General features: G+C 38.1%; 1 protein-coding gene across 14 annotated transcripts in view; it reads left to right on the forward strand.

The window, feature by feature from the left end:
• The window catches only part of PARD3 (par-3 family cell polarity regulator), a 451464-nt gene that overhangs the window by 135707 nt on the left and 292723 nt on the right, over positions 1 to 23034 (forward strand). For all 14 annotated transcript variants that reach the window (XM_061468050.1, XM_061468055.1, XM_061468051.1 and 11 more), the window contains exon 3: positions 14690 to 14870. In XM_061468050.1, the coding sequence (XP_061324034.1) occupies positions 14690 to 14870 (181 nt within the window). The remainder of the gene's footprint in view (positions 1 to 14689; positions 14871 to 23034) is intronic.

Below are 23034 nucleotides of genomic sequence, written 5' to 3' on the forward strand. Positions count from 1 at the left end.
TTAAAAATACCTAAACAGCCTTACCCCCATAGTTGCCCTGATACTTTCCATGGTATTACTATTATCCTTTCTTGCCCTCCCACTCTCCAACACCAGCTGTTTTCCCCTTCTCTCCAGAGCTGGCCATGCTTGTCCTTTGCCAGGCAAAGCAAAGCAAGCTTCCTCAACCTGCCTTCAGCTGTGGCTGTGGTGATATTTTGCTTTAAATATTTTTAAGCTGGTAATATTTTAAAGCAAAATAGTAATTTTTTAATCAGCAAATTAGCAGAGGATCACCAGATCTTACTCAAATGGAAGTTAATGAAATATCTAACTATGCCAAAAGTTAGAAGGAGAGTAAAAAGGAGAGCAGAGGAAGCGCTCCTTTAATTTGCTTTGATTGTATTTTCCTGCATAATTTACCAAGAAATGGAATTCAGCAACAAAGCCCTCCTAAACATGTGCTGATTTTCAAGGACTTAGGTAGCCATGCCTCTCCCAGCTATTGAAAAAGAAAAGCAACTTTCTTTGAGCTGGGCTCTCAGAGACTTCCATTCTTCATATTTTTAAGGGTATTTGAAAGAGAATGTTGGGTTTGGAAAGATTTGGGTTTTTTTTTTGAATATGTAATAGTAAATATTAAATGAATCAGAACACCATTAGTTCAGTGAGTACTACTCAGAAAAATATATTTGTAGGTTTAAAATAAATAATCTTTTGCTGCACAAGTCAAACAGCTTGTTTTGTGTGATGTTTCTGAATGGAGCCTTTTGGTAATCGTATTCCACACATGCTTTAACCTTGTGCAAAATTTAATGAAAAACAGAGTTACTACAGAATATACTGTTTTGCCAGCTCAACAAAAGATGTTAAGTTCTGCATATTTTTGCATAATAAAGATGAGTGTTGACAGTGTAATGATCCATTTGGCACAGATAAAATCATGAATGATTTTAATAACTTTACAACAATATTTGAATTCACTATGAAATATAATATAGACACTTCAAATAGAGACAGGCCTGCTGCCCTGGCATGGCTTGCCAGCTACTTATAACCTTAATTTTTCTAGGAGAGAAAAGAGGAGAAACAAAGAGGAGCCCAGACGAGATGGGGAGGAATTGCAGCATCTACAGGATGGAAGGGATCTGTTTCAAAGTTTTCAGTGCAGTCTTTGTCCACCGGTTGAAGCTGATGGGTTTTGGCAATCCTTGTATCTCCTTCCCTAGGCTGGGTGACATTTATAGTATGTGTTGAAAAATGCATTCATGGATATGGGGTGAGTCAAGGTAAAATCTGAGATAGTGTGTTCCCAAGTTGGATAGCTTGATATGATTGTGCATATGAATGCAATTTCCCTTTTGAATGCTTATTTTTTTAGGATTCATCTAGCTGATGTAGCTGCATTCCTCCTATTTTCCACAGTCATTTAGAGAATTAATTTTCAAAATGAGGTCTGAAAAAGAGGCTGGAGTCTTTGAAGCTTTCATACTAAATGATTTAGAATTCTATATTTCCATCAAAAGTCCCTATTTATGGTCCTGTCTCTGGTTATAATGCTTGAGTGCAGCATCCCTATGTAAAGAAAGAGCACTGTAAGGCAGTGGAGGCTTTGCACCAAGTAGTCAAGAGTCATGGACTACTGATGCAAACTACCATTTCAGTAACATCAGAGATCTCCTTTGCTATCCATTCCTGCCTTTCCCAGAAACAAAAGCATTTGACTTCCAGTGAACTTGTTTTGAAGAGGAATGTGATGGTATTAACCATTTAGTTTCCTTCTGAGGTCCTCCCTCCTTGCTTTTCACTTCTTGCTGCATTTTTTTCCTGTGTTTGTCTTCATAAGCATTTAGAGATCAGGTCTGAAAAGTTACCAAGCAGCTTTTAAAAGCAGAACTTCAAAAATATCTTGACATTTGGTTTCTAATAATTTTATGGGGAGAAAATAAATGAGATGTAATTCTACAACCTTATCTGCCAAATTATTGTTGTAAATGTGGCTGTAGGTCATTCTGAAAATGATTTTGGTATTGGGAGCCTAGGTTTTAGTGAAAGTCACTGGGGCTAAGTTGCTGTGTTGTTTAACATGGTGTTTTCTGGGAAAAAAATACAGGCCCTATCTCCTCCTAGCAGATTACAGTGTATGGTAGGTGGATAACCATTGGATGTAGATGAACCAGGCTGTTTTTTCTTCATACAGAGATCAGTATAACCCTCTTAGGTAGAAGGGTTATTAGAAACCTTTAGGGTTTCTACCTTTCTTTAGGTAGAAAACCTAAAGGCATTTAGGAATAACTGTAGAATGGCTGTTTTGGAATCCTCTCCCTTTCTAGACTATCACATGTTATCTAATGGGTGCCTTTTCCTTAAGACCAGAGCTCCTTATCTGGCATAGGCTCATTAACAATTTTGGTGAGTCAAGTCCCCTGTGCCTGGGGCCTGCCACAGGGAGGGGACAACCTCCATGGATCTCCCAGTGCATGTCATTTGACATCAGCCTGGTGCTGTTGGACCTCTACCTTTTATTCTTTGTTTTGTAAGGCTAGTCCTAATGAACTGTAAGTTAAATTGCATTGTTTTCACTATTGTTACATTTGAAAATAATATAAAATGTTAGTCAAGAGGGAACAATCAGTCGTTTGCATTTAAGATTTTTTTAAAACCTTATTTAAAGAAGGGGAGGCATGAATTATTGCCTAATGTGCTGATTATTTTTGTCATTATGCACAAAATGAAGAATATTGTTATTGTTATTTTAAAATGCCAGAGGTAAATGTCTCTTTCTTTGACGTTTTTAAATACTAGATAATGAAGTTAGTTAAAAAAAAATAAAAATCCCTATCTTGTTGTTTTTAAGACCTCTGATAAGTTTCTTGAGTGGAAAAAAGAAAGCGCTATACCAAAGGCAAAAGGTACACAGAGTTTTACCTCTTGAACAGACCTTGACGTTGATTTAAAATAAGCCTAATTTAATAGGTATTCTATTGCATAATACAATAATCTAGGCTAATGTCAAGGACAAGTGTTATCTATTCCTTTGTTGTAGTGAGGTATTGAAATAATGAGTGGAACAGAAGGGAATCAGAAAATGTTTGAAGTTTTTCATCTGTGTCTCTTGATGGGTATTTTTAATCACATTCTTCTGGCTTTTTGCATGCAAATTACACTGAACAGCACACACGATACAAAATGAAGAGCTGTATTTTACAAAATCTATTTTCCTGAAGTTTAATAACCTTACAAAAAGTGGCTTGTGCTTTAACTAACTAGGTATCTTTTTGTACCTCAGCTGAAATTCAAATCTCAGGTTTTAAATACTGCTGTTTTGATCCTGTAACAGAGGAATGGAAAGCCTGGTCTTTTTGGAGGTTTCTGAAACCATTTTTTTTCTTGCTACTAGAGTCCTGCACCTCCCAGTGACAGATGAGGCAACTGTTAAGATTTAATACATTTTTATTTCAGCAATATATCTTTCTGTGTGACACCAGCCCCTCTAATAACCCAGTGTCTGGATTACTTACTGCATAGCGTCACTACTTAACTGCTGACCTCTGTGGCATGAATAAAATACCGAACTCCTGTATGGTCCATGCTGTTGACTTGGAAATCTGCTGACCTTTAGAGTAATCCCATACCCACGAGCTCAGCTGCATGGAGAACAATTGGTATCTTTTTTGAGCCTTGTCCTTTGAGAAAAAGAGGCAGACTTTGATAGAGCACTCTAAAAATGTAAAATTGCTTCCAAAATAACATTAACAACATTGTCCTCAGTATGGTTTGCATATACTCATTTGCGCTGAGGGATCAAAAATGGGAGATTAAATTGGATTATTCACACGCTCAAATGTGCCCCATCTACTTTCCGAGCATAGCACTTTCTCTTCCAATACCATGCTTTCTTTATGTGCCTCTTACAGCCAGCGTAGATAATTTTTTTTCCTATTTCTTTTCAAAATGAGCTAAGGAGATACCATGGAAAATCGTATGTTGTAGTAATTTTGCAGAGTATGTCCTTAGCCTTGAACAAGAGGGCTGTTTTTACAAAGGGATTTTGGAAGAAATCTTTTCTGTATAAATTGAGGATTTAAGGAAATAACAGGGTAGCATTATACTCCATATGCTTTCAAAGAAAGAGATGGTGAAGAAACAACCCAGTACAAAAATCCCATGACAAAAAAAACTATGATTGAAAAACTTTCTAATTCAGGACAGAAATATTTGCCTCAGCTGTTCTCACAGCCCAGATGAGCACGGAATTAAACAATTTTAGTACCTGCAATGTGGAGGGACTGTAGCAGTTGAGGAAAGCATATTTCTCTCTAAGTGTAAAATCTTAATTTTTGCTGAGAAACATCAAAGAAAAAAAAGTTTAAAAGACAAAGTCTTTCTTTATTCCTGCACTCTCATTTTAGCAGTAGTTTTGTGTTTAGCTGCAAGCTCTGGAATCTCTTATCCCCTTATCTTGATCAAACCATTTTTGCACTGAAATGTGTCAGCAGTGTTTCTGCATTTTGGGTTTTGCACGGCTGCCCCTATTGTCCTAGAGACCAGAGTGCAGCGATGGTGCTGCCCACTCTTTAACCATGTCTTAGCTTAGCAGCTGCAAGTACCAGTGCTGATTAATGCATTCAGTCATTATCTCCACTGAGAAGGCTGGCATCCCTAGCTAATTCATACTGCCTGTGGAGCCTTCCTTGGCATGATTAAAATTAACAGCAGAAATGCAGCATTCGTAAGTGTGAATTAACATTACAAACTGGAGCTTCTATGTTTTCCTGGCCTAGCTGAGTATGCCCTACCAAAAAGAAATCCATCTACTGACATCCGTGTCCTTCTACCCATGTCTGTCAGCTTCATGAAATGTTGACTGCTTATACTTTTCTTTCTGCCAGCAATGCCTTCTGGCTTTGTTGGACAGGACTGATGGGTTGTCTCTCTGCAGGAGATGACAAATGTAGATGTTTTCTTTGGCCGTGGAACTTATCTGTTTGTTAGCTGGTGATGAAGTCCAAGATCCAGCTCTGGTGTTGGACTTGCTGTGTCCATGCAGTTAGTTTGGCCAGTTGAGCATGTCAGAATGGCTTTGCAGGATAATCAGTTTGTGCATGCTCTGTACATACTTGTGTCTGTCAGGCTGCACACATGGGCTGGTGGCTTGGGTCTCGTTCAGTACATTATGCAGAAGTAGTATGTCTGGTAGATTCAAGGTCTGAGGTCACGAAAAGCAAATCCAGCCAGCCTGATAGGAAGCTCGGTGGCAGCTACCTCTAATAGCCCTCGTAATACTTTTAGCACTGCTTAGTTATTGTCTTATTTCTTGGTCTAAACTTTAGCCTGACAACCCATAGAGGTCAAGTCGACAGCAATTCAGACAGAGTATAAACAAATTACTTTCCAGGCTGCCATAGTCATGCTTGCTTTTAGTTTGCTGCTCAGCAATAAAGAAAAGGGAGAAAAAAATACTGCAAATATATGTAAAATTAAACTAATATTTTTAAAATATTTTAAAATTTGACATATATTTCAAATAAATTTAATAGGAACTTACAAGATAATACCTAAAACTGCATTTAAATCCTACTGGAAGAAGGTTAGATTGCAATTTACTATTGATTCTAGATTTTCTCAGATCAGAGTCCTATAAGAGATGAATAATGAAAAGCAAAGTTTTAATAAAAAGCTTGTACATTTGCTTCAGAATTGTTTCTTAAAGGATCATGAAAGCAGAAGGGCTTTAAACTACCTGCAAAACTAAAGTGTCCTTTGAATCAATAGATGAGTCCTGATCTTGCAAATATGATTTTACTTGGTGTGTTATGTTGAGCTTTGAATGTTAAGGATGTTTATTTAGTCAGCAGATTTGAGAATGACTTTCAGTGAAACTTATGATCTGTTTTCCAGCAGTAGTTATTTTAAATCATGGGGCTTTGAAGGGGTAGGTTATGTTCAGCAAAGGCAAATGCAGAGTCTTCTGTATGGGCTGGAATAACCCCACACAGCAGTATGGGCTAGGGGCACACTGCCTGGGTGGAAACAGAACAACCCGATGAGCATGAGTGAGCAGTGTGCCCTTGTGATAAAGATGAACAGATCCATCCTGGGCTATATGAACAAGCCTGTAACCAGCAGATTGACAGAAGTATTTCTCTCTGCTTCTCTAGTATTTTGGCCTCCTCAGTACAAACAAGGCATTGACATGATGGCCCATCCACATGCCACCAGAGTAAGTTAGGGGGCTGGAAAACACAGGGAATAGGAGACCTTCAGGGGTGCTGTATGGCTGTGCAGTTGTGTAAGACATAGCATTCTTGATATAGCTGCTGTCTGTCAGGTATGGCAAAGATGGAGCTAGACTTTTCTCTGAGGTGCACAGGAGTAGTTTGAGGAACAGCAGACATAAACTGCAACAAGGGAAGTTTCAACATGCTATAGGGAAAAAAAAAAAATCTTAAACCCAAGAGTGGCCACTGAGAGAGATTTCGTAGAGAGGTTGTGGAATACCCATCCTTAGGATTATTCAAAATGCAACTAAATGTAGCCCTGGGCATCGTCCTCTCACTGCCCCTGGTCTGGACAAGATGATCTCCAGAGGTCCCTTCCAGTTCAGGTTTTTCTATGATTCTATATGAGCTTACACATGTGTATAATGCAAAAAAAAAATTCTATTTTAAAGTGAGAATTTGATAGTAGAATGTGACCCTAAATCTGTCATTCTTATTTTTCTAAAACGAATAAACTAGTAAAGTTATCACAAGAATATTAGTTGGTTGGCTTCCTTCTAGCTACATTACTGTGAAAAACTGTTAGACAAAGCTAGTTCTGTCTTCATACAATGGTTAGGATTGGAAAGGACCTTAAGATCATCTATTTCCAACCCCTCTGCCATGAGCAGGGACGCCTCACACTAGACCATCTTGCCCAAGGCTGTGTCCGACCTGGCCTTGAACACCGCCAGGGATGGAGCATTCACAACTTCCTTGGGCAACCCATTCCAGTGCCTCACCACCTCACAGTAAAGAATTTCTTTATATCTAACCTGAACTTCCCCTGTTTAAGTTTTAACCCATTACCCCTTGTCCTATCACTACAGTCCCTAATGAAGAGTCCCTCCCCAGCATCCTTAGAGGCCCCTTTCAGATACTGGAAGGCTGCTATGAGGTCTCCACGCAGCCTTCTCTTCTCCAGGCTGAACAGCCCCAACTTTCTCAGCCTGTCTTCATACGGGAGATGCTCCAGTCCCCTGATCGTCCTTGTGGCCCTCCTCTGGACTTGTTCCAACAGTTCCATGTCCTTTGTATGTTGAGGACACCAGAACTGTACACAACACTCCAAGTGAGGTCTCATGAGAGCAGAGGGGCAGGATCACCTCCTTCGACCTGCTGGTCCTGCTGGTCACGCTCCTTTTAATGCAGCCCAGGATACGGTTGGCTTTCTGGGCTGCAAGCGCACACTGAAGCCGGCTCATGTTCAGTTTCTCATCGACCAACACCCCCAAGTCCTTCTCTGCAGGGCTGATCTGAATCTTTTCTCTGCCCAACCTGTAGCTGTGCCTGGGATTGCTCCGACCCAGGTGTAGGACCTTGAACTTCTTATTGTTGAACTTCATGAGGTTGTTCATGGCTGAAGCTGATGAATTAGGATAGGTAAAGATTTTATTGAAATTATAAAGGTTTGTCGTTTGTGTCACAGTTTCCCTATTGAAACTTTGTTTGCCCTTTTTTCTCCCTTTAAAATGTTGGGTAATCTGTAAGTCTGTTAAAGCGGACATTCAGGTTAAACATACAGCACAGAATGCCTCTTAGATGCTATTTTTGCTAATTGATCTTTTTTAAATGTCTGTGGGTAGTAGTGCATTATTTGTGAAGATGTCCATTTTTTTATGTACTTTCTCTTACCAGTTCATTGAAACAGTAATTATATTTAAATGGGTTTTTAATGAGCCATATAGAAAAGTGAGCTCAAGGAATAATGAAAATTTGGGTCTGCCGTGGGGCTATTAAAGTCAGTTCAGTCATCAGAAATCCTACAAATTGATTTCATATTTAGTGCCTTTCATATCTAAATAATTATTGGCTATTGCCTTGCTAATTAATTTCCTGAATTTATGTATTTTTTCCCTCTTATACTCATCTGTTCATTCATAAGCAATTTGTATTTCAGGATGTTTTGCAGTCTGATGTGCCAGTAGCTGAAATCTGATTTACTGCTGGGCATTACTAAACAAGTGCTCTTTTAGCTCTGCATTGTAACACAGAGACTGGTTTTTGCCAACTCTGAATTAGTATACCCCATGTTACTATAGAAATCTGCTTATACTCTCTTGCAGTCTACTTACTTCAGTTGAGCTCCTTGCAGCAGAATTGTAGAGTCAGTTTTGTAGCTGCCTTGTGAGTTCACTGACCTGCCCTGCTTACAACTGAAAAAGCTTTTTTCTGAGGAAAGAAGGCCAGTGCTGCTCGTGTTAAAGTTTTCTGCCAGCCTCCTCCATAAACTTTTTCCAGATACTTGCTGCACAGATCTGAGGGTGTATGGCAGTGCTCTGAGTGATTAAAATCTCTCACATCGGCAGATCAGGTGGTTGTCAAAAAGTGTGGGCAGAGACCTGTACACTGGGACTGCAGGACAGGGCTGGGCTTAACGCCCTGGCACCAGGTTTTAGGGGAAATGCTGGAACTAGCTATTTTAGGTGGAGATGTATTGATATGGCTAGTTTAGATTTTAGAATCTCATTTGGACCATTACAGTCTCTCCTTCCAAGGACCAAAGTTTCATGTGAAAAAGTTATCCGGTTCAGTTATTAAGTATAAACTGAGAACAGCAATTGTTGCCAGTGTGGGTGCCTCACCTGTAGTGGGTGTTGGGCTGCTTTAGCACTGACAGCTGGCTCAGAAGGGTTGTGATGTGACGACAGACAGCACAGGGGTAGCTTAGTGTAGTGAGGAGAAGCGACATGAAGGATGATCAAATTTGCATCAGTCATGCTGCTCCACTTCCCCCCATCCAATTCCCACGCATCAAACAAAAGGTTTGAGTTTGGAAGTCTGCATATAGTCACTGAATTTGTGTTAGTGCTGGTCTTGTGTATGAAAGGTAGTTCTGCGCGTGAATGGCCATCCTGCAGGAGAAGATGTGGAGCATAAATGCCAGAAGACCAAACCAGCTGTGAAAGGGAAGATATCATCTGGAAACTGTGGTATGGGTCAAGAGGAAAAGTGCATGGTTCAGCCAAGGGAATAAAGATACTTCTGGCTGCTCAACAGATCAACTGCCAAGCAACTGGTTACTGAGCAGTGAAACAATTTTGGAATGTCATTCTTTGAAAGTATCTTGATGAGTGTCCTTCTGGGGAGAAGAAATCAGATATTTTAAATGGCTCCTAATCATTGTAAAAGATAAGGGATTTCAGTTTGAGTCTGTGTTAAAAAGTGTGCACTTGGATTGCAGAGGTATGAAGGATCTTCAAATCCTGTTTTCACATCCTGTGGTCACTTGCTGTCTTTCTAGCAGAAGAATGGAGCTATATCCCAACTGATGTTAAAATAAGTGTGAAATATTTACTGGTGCCTACATGTGAGTTGGTGTCAGATTCATCAATAAATATTATGAAAGAATTAACAGAATTTGGACTTACACTCTAGGAATATACAAAATTCAAGTCATCTTTTTGACACCCTTATTTGTCATTGTGGGGGAAAAATACAGCAAAAGTTTCTAGCCTTATGAGTTTCTGTGGGGTGGAGGATTTCTGGTCTTGTGCTGGAGAGAGGTGACCTAAGTGCATGATTTGATAATATTGAATTGTTTTATGTGGTTTTAGTACTTAATGAAAATGTAAATAACCATTACTGGTGTGAATAGTTTTTTAATCCAGTTAATTACCATTCAAATACTTAATCTTGTCTATTAATTAAGACTGCATATGTGTTTACTAATTTTTAATTACTTTTAAATAGACAGAAATTGTAATAAGTAATGTTGGAATGCAGACTGCTGTGTCAATATTAAAATAAATCAGTCTTCTTGCTTTTTATTTACATAAGTAAATATAACCTGGTTAGTATGATACGTTGAATCCCAGAGTTATAGAGAAGTTCATCCTAGTAACACTTTCAGCTACTTTCAGCTTTTCTTAGAAAGAACTAATGGTTGGAGTGTAATTAATTCTATACATGATGTTGAGGAAAGTCAGTCAGATGTGCTACAGAGAGCTGAATTTAGTGACCTGCTGGAATGCCTTCCTCCTATCCCAAAGCCAAAAGTGTCTCATCAAAACATTGTTTTGATATCTCAGGTGTAGAATCATTTCTTGGGACCCTGTTTGCTTGATGAAACCAGTATATTTAGCTAAAATAATTAAATTATGTTGCTCCCCCTTCTTTTTCTGTTTGCTTTAGAAACAGTCTTTACCAGTCAAAAAAGAAGAGCGTCAAGTTAGTTGCTGTTTTTTAAACTGTACTATATATATATTATTTTTTTTTGGTCTTCGGAGAATGATGGTAACAATACCACCCCCCCCTCCCGCCCCCCCCACCCCCCCCCCCCCCCACCCCCCCCCGACTCTTAAAATATACTGAAAAGTACCCTTTTTCTCACTGGGAGTACTGTTGAGGATTACTGCAGTTCTTTGTATTTTATTTAAAAATTGCTGTTCGTCAAACACTGAATGTTGGTTTTGTTGCTTTTGATAAAAATCATACCTTTTGTTGATAATTTATATAAGATTGCTTATATTTCTTGCTCTGGAATTTAATAAATAGGAGCATTTTAGTTTATGGATATCGACCTTTCAAAGACTTGCTCTAATTCCATTGCTGAAGTGGGATGAAACTTTCCATAAGTTATGATCTAAGCAAAGCTGCCGTGTATACATTTGAAAGTGCTGCTGAATATTGGAAACTTCATTTTTCTTTTTCATTGTATGCTTATATATTGTAATAGGGACCACATTCTTAGTTGGTCAAAGTGAGGATTCTTCCTGTGCCAGCTTACATGGATGCAGGATATGGATCTGTATTGAAACCTCCTTTCTGTTGCTTTTGCAGTATTATAATTAGAAATGTAAATATGCCAGTCTAAGTGACGCTTATCATTTATTATTTTTGCTTTGCGAAGACAGTGGTTTGTTGCTACTTGATTTTATCTCCCATTTCCAAATTTGTAGTTCAGTGATTGAAAAATGCAAGTACTGTATCCTATTACCCTGTTACACTGATTAAAACTGCTGTAAACTATTTAACCGCATTATCATGTCTTTGATGCGTTCAAGTTCAGGTCCCATGTAACAGAGGGGTGGACATAACTTATTATTCTAACTACTGTTATTATTTATTAATTATTATTGTTGATATTACATTTCATCTTTGGCTGTGGGGTTGTCTTTTTTAAAAAACCCAACTAATTCAAACAAGAGAAATGGCTTCACTTTTTGGTGAATTTTGGTAGAAGATCTTTTAAAGAGCTAATATTGACCTAATAATGGACAGCTAGGCTATTTTCTTCTTTCTTTATGCATTGTTATGGTTTGTTCAGCACTTCCACTGATCCCTTCCATGTAATAATGGATGGTGTGGTGAGTTTCTCAGGTCACTGGAGGTGTTGAGACCTAAAACTGAAGGACAGAGTACAGGAGGCACAGCTCATGTTAGCTATTGGAAGTAATCATAGAATGATTCTGGAAAGGAGAATGCAGTTCCTTGCATTTGAAAGCTGGCAATGTGCATAGTTATGGTAATTACAGTAATGTATTTTTTCTTTAAAATAAAAAGTCAACATGGGAGCACTTTCCCTACAGCAAAGATGTTGCTTCTAGAAAACATAGTAATCTTTGTGTTCTACTCTCTTTGTAAATCTGATAGAGCCTAGCAAAATACCATAGGTTTACCATTGACTTTAAGGCTGATAAAACCTGGTCTAGTAATCTGTGTTCCATGATTTGCCAAATGAAAAACATCACTTTGGCCTGTAAACATGACTGGCATCTCACTGACAGGCCATTTGTTTCCCTGGCATAGAGCAGTGCTTATTGCTGTGGATTCTTGCTGCAAAGGATTCTTTGTAGGTCCACTTGTGTAGCTTCTTTTTAAGTAGCTGTAAGGTATCTCTTCGTATATTATTTGGTTTATTTATTGTTCCTGCAAAGATGGTAGTCAGGGTGTGATTTCTGGGCCTCCAGAGGTACAAATGTGTGTATTTCTTTTCCTTAAAGAATTTCCCTTGATTAAAATAAAATGTGTTGTAGAAATCAGAAATGAATGCTGAATATCAGAAAACAGTAGACTGTGTTTTGGCTGTCCTTGTTTCCTGTGAGCTCATCATCCACAGTGTGGCATACCAGGCACTGGAAATCAAGATCCAACATTGTTTATTCACATAAAGTCTTCCAGTCATGAAGAACTCCTGGCTTATTGTGAGGAATGAGTGTACCTTTGTCATGCTGTTTTACAATGAACTTCCCAACCTGCATTCCTAATGCTAATTAGATTTGGAGAAAACTAACGTGGCTTGTGTTTCTTCACATGTATGCAAAAATGTTGCAACCTGGTATGCTTTTTAATGGAACTGAAGCCATTTGAAGGTTTGGTGCTGTCAAAACAGCAAATACCTATGGAAATATATATATAAGATCAAAAGCTAAGCTTGAAATAAGAAACATTCAGTTTTAGATGTTCTGAAGTTCTATGTTGTAGACTGTCTGGAATGGTCAAAAAGCTGGAGGCAACTTACAGTAGAAAATATGTATATAGAGATTTATATGCACATACCTTTTTGCATGTATATAACACGTATAAAATGCTTGCAGCAGCATGCGTGGAGTAATATTTTTCAGTCAGCCTCAAAGGAACAGAATATAATTTGGGAATTTATCTTGAAATGTGCCATGCAAAGGAGAAAAAAAAATTGATGTTTCATGTCTAGAATTCTTAAATACGTCATTTGTGGTTTGTTCTAATACTTTACACATCTTTGCTTGTGGATTGATTTATCTTCAGTTGCTGGAGTTTGGTAATTAGTTTGTTATAAAGCAGTAAAAGTGTTATGAGTGAAGTGTTTCTTTGGAGAAATACGCTTCAATTTTTTGTAAGCACTGGTATTTCACAATGTGATAGAACATTAAATTTCCAGTACTCCTGAGATACTGACATTTTAGATGTCAATTCTCTTGTGTGTACAGATTTCTCAATCATAAGGTAATGAATTGTATGTTAAAACATGTTCTAGCTGTCTGCAACTGCAGCCTGGTTTTCCCTTTGCTCCCTACCTTTGATATATCACTGAAGAGAGCATGGACGTTTTGCCCATTACCGATTCATTCCTTCTGTTTTGCGCATGGCAGAGCCGAAATTTGTATTAGGTATGGAATTACTGGCAGAAATTCGCTACTCTCTGCAGTTTCAGAACTACTCATTAAAAAAAGTTAATGCCTGAAAATACTTTCAAAAGCTGAGTTCCCAAATTGTTTCCACTTGGGCTTACAGTTGCAGTTTTAATTTTTTTTACCAGTGTTTGTGTAGGTTAGATTTGAGTAAAGGGACTAATACAAAAATCTGTAAGGTGAGATGATGTCAAATTCACTTAAAAAAAAAAGAGAAAATGACATCTCTGGTTCCTTGAGATCATACAAAGCTTTAATTGTTGTTATAACAAAATAAACAATTTGCAGAGATCAGTGTAGGTTTAAGTTGATTTGCTGCATTTACCCTACCAATTTGGACAGAAGAATGTAATGTTTTCTTGGAAATGTCTTTCAGGCATTACATTATAGATTAATTTATGGACTGCAGAATGCTGTTATCCATAAAACTTTTTTACCCATCTTGAAAATTAAGTTCTATAAAGAAATGTGTATAAAAGATGGCCATTTCTAGGAGGTCACCAAAGATAAATTGGGATAAATTATATGTTTCAAATAAAACCATTCATTTACAGCGGGAAAAGAGTTACTCAGATTTACCAAAAAACACTGATGTTTTTCCTGTTTCCCTTGCAATGGTGAACAGAGATTTAGTAAATCCTTATTAAATTGGTGACTTGGCCAAGTTTCAAGTTGGGCTTGAGTTCTTAGGCTTATCTTGGAGAATTAGACTGCAAACAAATACAGAAGTATCTCCAAAAATATGATGAAAGAAATTTTGCAAGGGAAGCCCGCAATTAAATCATATTAATAGGTAATTGATTGGTATGTAGCAGATTACTAGATGATTACTTGCAGTGATTATAACACTTTTGGGTGGCTTTGTATTTTGTCTGTAGCTTTCAGTGTATATTAAAATGATTTCTTGTATATTTTTATTCTATAATAATTTGGTTTTGCTCATGATTTGGTTTTGTAGTAATGATTCACATAGAAGTATCAAATCACAAGTGATAAATTCCAGTGCACAGATATCGATTGGCACTCAGATAGTTTTCTGCATTTCTGGGTAAGATCAAGTTGTTTGACGGGGAAGGTGTGACCCTTCCTTTCCTGACCTGGTGCCATTCATTCTGTGGCTTGCAGGGATGGGTTTCATCTTCCATCAGAACTGTCAACCCTTTGCACTATACAGTTAATGGGTGATGATGTTGTGATCTGGGCATTGATCTACATCTCTGTTGATAGACATTTCTTGGTCTTTGGAGGAAAGAAATGATGAAATGCTGATCTACAACAGCACTTTGAAGTTGCTGAAAGTTGTTTTTTTTTAACAGTAGATTAAATTGTCGTTTGCAGCTCGTGGCTGTATTTGATGAGCAAGATCCACATCATGGAGGTGATGGCACCAGCGCCAGCTCCACAGGCACGCAAAGCCCAGAGATCTTTGGCAGTGAGCTTGGCTCCAACGCAGCATCAGCCTTTCAGCCTTACCAAGCAACAAGTGAAATTGAGGTCACCCCTTCAGTCCTTCGTGCAAGTAAGTAAATGTTCTTAACATCTTGATGTGTTTCGTCTTAACTTCTGAGGATGCCAAGTGCTGTTACCCATTAATGCTGCTGGGGAAATGATTCATTATCTATCCTGATTGAACACTGATCAGAGTTGAGAAACTACGTAAATACTTGTTGCGTGCAAGTAAACAAACCTTTCTGGTTTAATAAATTATTTATAAACTGCTTTTAGAAGCAATAAGGTCCTTCTGTGCTGTCAATTTAGAATTGTCCTCACCCTGAAAATCACAGCAAAGTTTCCAAATGTAGTTGCTGCAGTGTAGTTCTCAGTTTTCCAGTTTTCCTACATTTAATGAAGAAAAAGATAAGAAGAAACTAAAGATAGAAGCACTTTCTACTGAACCTGTCAATGTTGCTAGGTTATGCTTGTCACCTTTCTATAAAAACACCTGCTGATACATGCATTTACTGTGTTGCAAAAATACACTTCTTTAAAAACCAGAAACCAGTCAGGAACATCCCTTCGTTTATTTCAACATGAGGAGCATTTGTTGCAAAGCCATGAAGCAGGAGTTACATATCACATTTCTTGCTTAGGCAGGATCTTTGAATATCTCAGCTTATTGAGAAGATAAATCATGCCACTAAATTTACTGTGTAATTTCCATTGTTGTTAAAAATACCATGCAAACAAGACAATGTTGGATAAAGCATTGTTCCTTCTTATGTGTAGTGTCTGTCATTTCACTCAGTGAACTTCTGAAGTAGTGACTCCGCTCCAGAAAATTCATAGCAGAAGTTAGTAAGTCAGTTCTTTGATATTCTACAGCTACAGTTTTTAAAACAGCTATTTGGAATTATCAAGAGATTAATTTTCTGTAGGTGTACTTTTAATGGATAAAATCTGTGTTTAAGTAATCAGGTATATTGCAGATGGAAAAGTTACCACTCTGTTTAAAGTTTGAGGGGTTTTTATACCAGAGTGTTTTCTGTAAAATTAAAGGAGCAACATTTAATAATTACCTTATGTTTAGTTTAACACGTGTCTCTTCAAGCTATAAATATGTTTAATTACAACACAAAACTAAATTAGGGGAAGGATTAATGGCAGGATAAATAAGTATCCTGGCATTTCAGGACCCTTCCATTTGACTGTCACTAGGGTATGACACTGCTAAGTGCATGTCTCATTTCTATGCATAAGCCAAAAAGCAGTCCTCATGGGTTCTCAACTTGGGGGGGGGGGGGGGGTAGTGGTGTTGGTGGTGTTAGAGCAGGCAAATACATACACATTTTCTCCGTAATGTGATTATCTGGTGTATTATATAGTACATTGGTGTTAGTGCATCAAAATCATATAGTGCAGATAAAATTCAATGATATACTAAGCAGCTCACTTATCATCTTTGGTGTCATTCTGGAAAATACATGGAATACTGAGCTAGTTCAGTGATAGCTAAAATGGCCAAAAATTGCTTTGAGACCCTACAATATAAAGGTCTGTAGAAATGCAGAAGACTTTTAATACTGTTGGTAAGAATTATAGCTCTTCGGACACTCTTTATAAAAGCATGCAATAATAAAATGGGGGAAAATTTGTCATAACTAATGTTATCAGAAATCAGAGATGTTCTTTTATCTGGCGAATTCCTTCTTTTCCCCTCTTTTTAATGCTGACAATTAGATATATTTTGTTTTTAAATGTTCCAAATCACAGGCTTAGAATCCCAGTCCAGTAATATTATCCTGTATTAAACATACCTATTTCAAGAATTTCATTTAAATATACATTGAAAATGGAAATAATATCCTTATTGTATTTCCTTTATAACTTGTGAAGTGAAGCATAGCATACAAATGGTATTCTCAATATTTCAAATAATTATCTTCTTACTGTGTAAGTTCTATTCAGCAAATAAAACCCATCCAGTTTTGTGGTAGATGCAGATCCTGATTATCACATGTTGACAAGGTCATATATCTATTAATTGGATTGGAGATGGGATACAAAATTGCTGTAATTATTGTAATTTTCTAGCTAATTGCAGGGTTGGCGGTGAATATTTTACTTCTAACAAATGAAAAACAGTATTCCATCTGAAATTGGTTTATAGCATTTTAGACATTTTGTTTTACATCTCTGGTGCTTTTTGCTCACAAGCTGGGCTATGCTCCTCAGCAGTTCCCTGGCTGAAGCATAGCTTGGTGCCATTCTGCTACCACTCACCTGCATCTGAGGGGTACAGAGGAGCAGTCTCCGTTCGGTGGCAGCATCTCAGCACATTAGGCTGGGGCTGAAGGGCCTGCTGAGATTTTCGTTTCTTTGTTCTGGTTGCCATGCTACCCTTTTGTTTGTTTATAGATCACGCCATCGCTCCTCTCCCAGCAAGGGAAAGGTTAGCTAGATCAGGTCCAGCTGGAGAAGTAATATTCATCTGGACTCCTCTTTTCCCATGCACAAACACAGCCTGTACTTTGCACGTGGGGGGTTGTGTCAAATTGAATCTTCCCATCTAAATGTGGAAACAAAAGTGAGGCTGGCCCATACCCCCTGTGTTGTTTTGCAATCTGAAAACACAATCCATCAATACAAACAGTTGATTTATTTATGTTTCTTATCTAGCTCTTTGTTTTTTACTGCTTTTCTGTTACCCAGTTTAAACTTCCCCTTTTTCTATTTCATCAGTCGAGCTGCATTTTTTTTTTAAGCATACAGAACACAAGGCGTTTTTTGTGTATGCCTGCGTGCTTTCTGAGAAGAGGTTGGAAGCTCGCTGCAGAAGATTGTTAAAGCAGACTGATGTTTATTCCCTGCTGAAATATAAACTGGAGGCGCAGGTGAAAATTGCCAAACCTAATGAGCAATTTGGCGGATAAGACAGGATGTCAGGCGGTGACAGTTCAGCAGCGGGTGCACTGCCTGTGAACCAAGTTGTTTGTTTCATAGTACTGCATTTAAATATTGTAAATAAAATCCCTTTCCAGCTCCATGAGATATTGTGAAAAGGGTCATCTCTTTGTCTAGTTTTCCTTTTAAGTTATTTAGTTCTGTAAAATAGCTAAGGGTGGTCTTAGTTCTTGGTCTTGGTGTGATTACATGCTACAAGTCCCCCTCTTTCAGCTGTTACAGTTAAAAGAAATTTTAATATATAACATTATTTGGGAAACAACATTAAGAGAGGTTTAAATTATGTGTTGTGGTATTTTGTTTCCCTTGGTCCAATGTAGAGAAGAGTAAGGGGCTGGGAAATCTTTCTTTCTGTAGCTGTTTAATGGTGGGGGTATTGAGAAGCCAGCCTTTTCTCACATGAGCATGCTATTGCTGCAGGCAGCACAAGCTGTAACAAGGAAAATGCCAGTTAGATATTAGGGAAACAGTTTTCACCTGGAGAATGAAACAGGCTGCTCAGAGAAGTTGGGGCATCTCCATCCTTGGAGATGGATAGAACTTGACTGAACATGGCCCTGGGCAACCTGATCCACCTGGTCCTGTTTTGTGTGGAGGGGTTGGACCAAAGGACCTCCAGAGAGCTATTCCACCTGCTGAAATTACCATGTAGTTCTGTGACTCCAAAGATAATTAATAAAATTCAAGTCTTTATTTCCTAAAGCTATTATTTGTAAAAGCAAATGATGTTCTTAGTGAAATACCTAACAGAGACTTGTGCAAGTGTATTGTGCATGTACAGATTCCCACCATAGTCTAGTATTTTACTAGTCTGTGCCAGTGGGACACCGACCAGTTGACCGTGCCTTCACAGAACTGCTGTTTTTGTTTTCAGAATGTCTTTGGTAGGTGTGTCAGCTCCTTAAAAATGAGGTACAGAGTAACTGTAAGGTTCTCCTAAAGACTGAAGGTAGGCATCTCCCCGAAACACTGGCCAGAGGAGTCTTAAGAAATTACTAAGAGCTAGCTGGAAATGCTGTACTCCACTGATATATTTGCTGAAGTGATCTTTATAGATTTTAGTAGGATTCTCAGCATCAGTTTCATATTCTTGTCATAGAAGCAGACTATGGGACTAGAAAAAAAAGGCTCTAGATGAGAATATTATGAAATGAGTGCATAGTTGCATGTGAAGATGTACTCAAAGTGCAGAGAAGCAGAGAACTTGCTGCAGCTTCACATCATTGTTACTCAGCAGCATGGCTGTTGCTCCAAGGTTCCCTCTGTGCATGTGTGTTTTTACCCTGCCATAAGCACAAGTTTATTCCTCACAGATAAATGCATGCATGCAGAGACTCACTGGGAATTCATTGCTATATTAAAGTTCATGACCTTGCTTGCCTTTGAATTTGTGGATCTCTCTGCTTTTTGAGTGGTGTTCAGTAGTTTGCTGGTAAATTAGTAGAACATATCAAGTATTGTATCTAAGGGCTCATTTAGGTTAAGGGCCATTCACTGTTTTAATAAATCTGGACTGGAATATAGAGTGTTGCATAAAAAACTAAGATGGACTTTCAAGCACTGTGGATGTCAAGGTTTCAGTTCAGCATTTCACTTCATACATTTTTAAAAACTTTTGAAATCAGTGAGGTATGCACAGTCACTGCATCTAGAAAGAAAACTGTAATTTGCAAGGTAGTACTGGGTGAAGGATCTGGGCATTGAGTGCACTATTATAGTGCGTCTGGACATTATGCTCTTCCATCAAAGGATCAAAGGCAAATGCTGCTGTAGGCTCACTAAAGTATTTGTCAGCAGAAAGATTTAAGCTGGAGTGACCACTTGTGGTGCCAGATTTGGAGAAATTGTAAACAAGTTGTAGAGCACAAAGAATAAGATGCTTTGGACAATATAACCAATCATCAGAAGGACTGGTGTACTTAGTTAAAAACTGGTGGGGTCCTAGTCTTCAGATATATTGTTTTTTCTCTTTATCCATGTCTACTAAGAGAAGGGAAGTTGGCATTTCCTGGGCAAAAAGCTCCTTTTTGTAACCTGAAGGGCTAAACATTTTTACACCTCGTGTAACAAAACATTCTTCTGTGCCCTGCTGAGCACTGACCTGTGCTGTAGGACAGGAGGACAGCTGGCTGGTGGTGGTGGATCTGTCCTGTTTCTCGCTAAGCCAGCATCGCTTGGTATCCACAGGTGGGCCACTTGCGTCCATTGTAAATATGCATGTCTCTTTTCTTAGCATCTCACAATCTGAGTGTTCAGAAAAATCCAATAGTAAGCAAACCAGTTAAATGTGTGAGCACATAAATTAGTGTGTGAATTTCAAGTACTTTAAAATTGCTGTTTTAAATATGGCACTTCACAGATCTGATACAGGTGTTTATCTAGAGTCCCAACTGCATAAGCTGAGAATTGCTTTGTTAATATTTTTAAGTGCCTTTGTTTAAAGGTTTGGAGCGCTTCATGTTCATATGTTGGTAAGAACTGCATAGGTGAGTTCATATTTGTTCTGGTTTCAAAAAATGATAATGGCTTCAGCACTCTTTCTCACAAATGTCCATTAGAGATGTTTTCATTCTTACTTATGTCTCTCTGACTCCATATTCAGCTGTGAGTCAGGTTTATATATGGAAATAAAATAATTTCAAATGTTGAAGAACTAAGGAAGCAAGAAATTAGAATTATTAAAAGTATTTCATTATAATGAAAGACTATGGCTTTACAGGCAATGCTTGCTAATGTCAATGTGAGGTTTTCCACTAGCACCACTGACCTTTGGGTCATGTCAGCTTTCAATGGTGGATCCTTGGTCAGAAAATTTCATTGATGACCAGCTGGTGTTCAAGTGCCATTGTTCCAGTGCAGTTCCAGGAATGATTTTCAAAAGATTCCCTAACCCATTTCTCCTAACCCATTCCCACTTTTACTTCGTTGCCAGGTTCTTTCTCAGATGTTTCCTTTGTTGTGTTGAATAATATGAAAAGAACCTCAAACTGAAGGCTTGCATTGAGCTGTTGGCAGCTGAATAAGGAAGGTTTCTCATGCATCTGAGTTTGAGGAGAAGATTTAGCAAAGTCTGTTTCCTCACCTTCTGGTGCTCTTGCCCTTCAGGAATTCGTATTCATTTATCCCTGTAGCTCTATCAAGGATGTGATTGTTTTAAAGCCAGAGTTATTGAATCAAAAAATCAGCACCAGGTGCTGCTTTCTTCCGTGAGACTAAATTTGTTCATTCTACAGCACGGTTCTGACTTGAGTGATCTCCAGTTGGCGTTTTCTGCAAGCGTAGTGCTCTGCTGTTAATTTGGGATTGTTAAGTAGTTTAAAAACCATGTGTTTTTGATGAGGCCGTGACACGTTTGTAAAAACAAATGGATTTTAAACTGCTTAAGTTTCTAAATTAACCTTTAATATCTTCAATCTTCTCAGTATACCATCAAACAAAATACTGTTTCTTCTAGTAGGATTAAAAAATACCTGAAACCAATAAAAATAATGAATTTTAGAACTAACTGAATTCTCTACAGGAAACCTAAGTAATCATGGGGCATTTCCATATGGTGAGGGCTTCTGTCTTTGGGTACTGATAGTGGGTAGTAATAAAAATATGGTATTGTGTACAAATACCTAGTGGTATTTTGTACCATAGCTACAGAATATAGTACAAGAGAGATAATAAATAAGGGTTATGAAGATACAAACTATTGAATGTGAACAGTTTAAGAAGTCAGGTTTGGGTATTAGTCTAAATTGGACATCTTAAATAGATTTAACTTGAAAAAGAAGCTATTACGGAAGTTGCAGCTGTATTCTGAGAACATTTCAGTATGTGTGTGTGTGGTGATGGTGGTTGTGTTTGCTGGGTTTTATTTTCCCCTCTTTAAATGAAAGGTAACTTATTCCTTTAGGGAACTGTATTTTTATGTATACAATAAATGTAATGCCATTTTATCCAATCAAACATTACAGTGTAACTGCTGAAGTCCATTGTACTGTACCATGGGTTAAATCCCATTGTGATAACATTATTTGTTTATGGAGTTTGGCATCTCACGTGTCAATAAATGTAATACCACTCACATGCAATAAATGTAATATCACTTTCTATAGATGATTTCTTGACTACTCCTCTATTTCTTGTTATTGCACTATAAGCAAACAAGAAGGAGCACAGTAAAGGCAAGGAGCATGAATCTGAAATAGTAGGGAATGTTTTTTCATGGTGCAGGCAACCACTCTGTGAAATTTTTTACTTCATAGAGGCATGTGTTCATATTACACTTTTTTTTTTTTTTTAATCCAACAGTTTCAAAAATTCTCCTGCAGTATTTATAGGTACTAGTTCTGAATGCAATAGAACAGTATGCTTCAAGGCATCCTTAATACCCAGAACCACCAGTCCATGAGAGTAACTGGTATCCTGCCTGTATTTTACTTTGCTTTGAGGCAACAGCATTGGTCTCCGGTGGGGTGGACTGCTGACAAAATGACTTGCAATTTGCCGAAAGGAGAGGATGCAGAGCTTGTCAAATGTACTTAATTATTCGCTTAGTCCTAAGCGGGGTGATCTTACGGGAAGGGTGTTTTTCGGGCTCGTGAAGAGCATTGTGAATGCTGGGGTCTCTGCTTCATGCTGTCTACAGGGTTACCCTGTGTTCAGTGCAGGAGCTAGTGCATGCACACTTCTCCCTCCCCCAGTATTTTTTGGTATTTTTGGCCACAAGCTCAAGGCTGTAAAATATTATACTTTAAGTATATCCTTAATTAGGCTACTTCAGTGTACTTCAGTGAGAGCATTGTTGCTTGCTTTTGTTCTTAATTCACAAGAGATCTTCTTGCTCCCTTCTTTACTGCATTTGCAGCATGTGAACTCTTTCAGATGGGGATGTGTTTTGGAGACAGACCATCTCTTTTGGTGATTACTGGGAAAAGGATGCTTTAAATTCTGTGTTTTTTGACATGTTCTTTTGAGGGGGATGGAACAGGGACAGATGGCTGCTAGTTGTATAGGCTTGTTTTTTAGTTTCTTTTTTATTTACTCTCTGATCCACTGAAAAGGACTGAAAGATGATACGGAGAAAAAGGAGTGGATGAGAAACAACTTTGCATTAATTTATTGCCTTACTTCCTACTTTAAAAAAAGATAAAGTTTGTTCTTTCTCCCACCCATCTCTTGTAAATCTTAAATGAATTGTGTATGTTAGATGAGCTCCAGCTTCAGAAATGCTGTGGGTTCATGTTAGGGGCAGATTAAACATTTGCGGTGAGAATCAAGCTTATGTGTTCAGA

This window comes from Pezoporus flaviventris, unplaced genomic scaffold (genome assembly GCF_033815535.1).
Source record: "Pezoporus flaviventris isolate CSIRO_AGI_PZ_B2104156 unplaced genomic scaffold, CSIRO_AGI_Pfla_v1 ptg000047l, whole genome shotgun sequence".
Taxonomy (NCBI): domain Eukaryota; kingdom Metazoa; phylum Chordata; class Aves; order Psittaciformes; family Psittacidae; genus Pezoporus; species Pezoporus flaviventris.